We start from the raw sequence: 2,839 nt of genomic DNA on the forward strand, positions 1-2,839 counted from the left end.
AAAAGCTGAGGGTGGAGTGTGGTGGTGTGTGGAAAGTCCTCTCACAGCACTTGTTCTGCATGGGACAAGCACTGCTTAATTTAACATGATCTGGACTGCTGACTTCACTGGAGAGGCCTAACCTTAATTTAGAGATACAGGTAGATGTATTGGCTGTCCTCACTCTGCCCTTCAGCTTTTCCTTGCTCACTGTTGGAAGGCCACAATTTCATCAGAAAGTCCAACATAATTCAATCCATGGCAAATCTCAAATAACTAGCAGCTGGGGTTTGGGGGGATTGGTGGAGGGAAGACATTTCCTGGAAGGTGGTGTGAGTGGTAGCAGAGGAAAGGAAGAGTAGATAGCAGAGGTTAAGCTGTCTCCAGAAAGAAGTCTTCATTTAAAGCTAATGACAATTACTAGGGCCCATACAAGAGAACATTTAATTTCCATACAGTAAACAGTTTATCCAACCTTATCAGCAATACATTTTTCTTCTGCACAGGTTACACTAAATAAACCTCAAATTGTTACTCCTAAAACAATTAGTATTAAATATGGCCTGTACTCTGATTTGTGCAACTATTTCCAAAAGAATTACTTATGTTTACAAAGATAACATAATGTACATGTGCTCTGGACATCACCAGGTAAATAGGTCCTTGTGCTGAGCATTCCTCCTTTTACCCTTCAAGATGCGTACTTGTAAGAAGCACAGAGTACTTTTGACAGAGTTTAAGCCAGCAGTAGCTGGAACTCTCTCCAGCTTCAAGTCTTCAGTTTTCACTCACATCCCCCTCATACTTCACATACTTATCCCATTTTCTTCCTATAGTACAATTACTCTTTAAATAGTGTTTTGGGTCTCAATGGTTGGTCTTTTCATAATTTTTTTATGACTTCATATATAAGTAATTGAAAGTCACATATTTTGAAATGTTTAGGAGAAGTAATAAAAACAAAAAATGGATCATAATAGCAGATATTTGACTATTATGAAAGCAATTCACCATATGTTTTTGAGCAGGCTATAAACGCAAAACCTTTACTGTGTAGGAGAGGACAAACAAAGCTGAGACACTGTCCGTTTGATCTAGAGATGTGGACAATCATGCTCTGAAAGATGTAGATACAAGATTTCAAAAGATTACCAGATCTCATTCTTGAGCTTATTGCCCCAAAATGAGATGCAAGAACTGATCATCACAGCCTTCCTAGTCATTTTCAAGGTACTGCATGTACACCATTCATCTGCTCTCTGAAACCACACCAGAAGTTGATTTTATCTACATTAGTTTACATGGCAATGAAAGGAGTTACAAGAACGTCTCAGATTTGGAGACAGAAGTGAGAAGCTAAGGAACAGTCACTTTGAGCCACACTAACAAGAACCACAGAAGCACATCTGGATGTGCCTTTACACTCTTCATATCATGACAGAACTGCACAAAAGGACCTAAGTTGCATTTTGTCATGCATTGCGAAAACACACAAACAATCCAAGGAAAACAAAATATCCCACAGGTACAGAAAGGGGCCCAAGGTAAAAAGCGTGACTGAGCAAAGTAGTAACGTTTGGACTTACGCCCCGTTTCATTTAATCCCTAGTAATTTTTGAAGATTTCACCTCAAAGTCACAGACAGTCTATACTGACAGAACTGATTCTGTATCTGAAGAACCCCAGCATTGAATCATAATTCCCAAATAGCTCATACACAGGTACAGAGACACACTTGGGAAGGCTAGTTTGTTCTACTCCTTTCACATGCTGCTAAGCAGATGGAAGAATAGGCACTTCCGGGTTTTTGAAGTCAAACAACTAAAGAGGCTTAATTTTTAAAAGCTTTGCCCGAGATAAACCATCTTACTTTGTGAGTTCGTGATCTGAAAGCAGCTGTTTTAGATGCCTAGAGAGCAACTTCTTTTCCATAGAGAGACGAACCCAGGCTCTGGCCTTGCCAACATCTGTTTTGATCTCACTAATGTTCTGGATATGCCTGGTAAAAAAAGAAAGGAAAAAAAAAAGACACTGCCCAGTATTTTCAAAGTGTGACAGTTCTTTTGAACCAAGCTAGGCTGAAGAAGGAATTTTGCCAAGAATGCAAAATACCAGGCAAACTACTAGAAAAAGAGGCATGATCACCTTAATATTCAGCAGTACCTCAATTCCTTGCATACCTAGCTGAAAGAGAATAAAAACCTGGAAAGGAAATATCTGCAATGCAGCTCTCTATTTACAAAATTCTAAACCAGGCCCATTGCCTTACATGATTTAAGAATTATTCTGGACCTTACCACTGCAATATTTATAGCTGAGTGCTTTGGAAAATTAAATATTGTCTTTGCATGCTCAGTAGTAGCTTTTCTTGCACAGAAGACACAAATGATATATTTTGAAAGGACAAGCATGTCCCTTGAAAATCCTCAATTCACTCCTCCCCACTGAAAAAAATAGACGTTGTTAAGGAAAAAGGAGGAAAGAGGAATCCTTTAAAAATTAATTTAGAAGTTCTGCATATTGTTTTTTGATGGACTGAAAAGAGGGCATTGAGCAGAAAGTTTTATTCACACTACAGTACTCACTGTTAGATAAACCCATTCTTTCGATCAAACAAGTTCTTTAAAATGCTTTCCTTCACTGAGAAGCAATGAGCTTAGAGCTACACAACCAACTTGGCAATGACTGGGAAAATACATATGCTACACCCACATCTCTGTGGAAATAAAACAATACAGAATACTTACAAAAAGATGAAAACTGTGTCGGGGTATTTATATAAGCTAGTAGCTGTGACAATATAAAATCTGCTCAGTATGAAACATTTTTGTAGAGGTCAATGAAAAGGTTGCACTATATA

General features: G+C 38.3%; 1 protein-coding gene across 1 annotated transcript in view; it reads right to left on the bottom strand.

Annotated features, from left to right (window-relative positions):
• DENND5A (DENN/MADD domain containing 5A) overlaps nucleotides 1–2,839 on the bottom strand; it is a 52,089-nt gene that overhangs the window by 12,550 nt on the left and 36,700 nt on the right. The window contains exon 16 of the mRNA XM_009328621.1: nucleotides 1,850–1,978. Coding sequence (XP_009326896.1) covers nucleotides 1,850–1,978 — 129 coding nt within the window. The remainder of the gene's footprint in view (nucleotides 1–1,849; nucleotides 1,979–2,839) is intronic.

The sequence above is a fragment of the Pygoscelis adeliae genome, unplaced genomic scaffold (assembly GCF_000699105.1).
Source record: "Pygoscelis adeliae isolate BGI_AS28 unplaced genomic scaffold, ASM69910v1 Scaffold166, whole genome shotgun sequence".
Taxonomy (NCBI): domain Eukaryota; kingdom Metazoa; phylum Chordata; class Aves; order Sphenisciformes; family Spheniscidae; genus Pygoscelis; species Pygoscelis adeliae.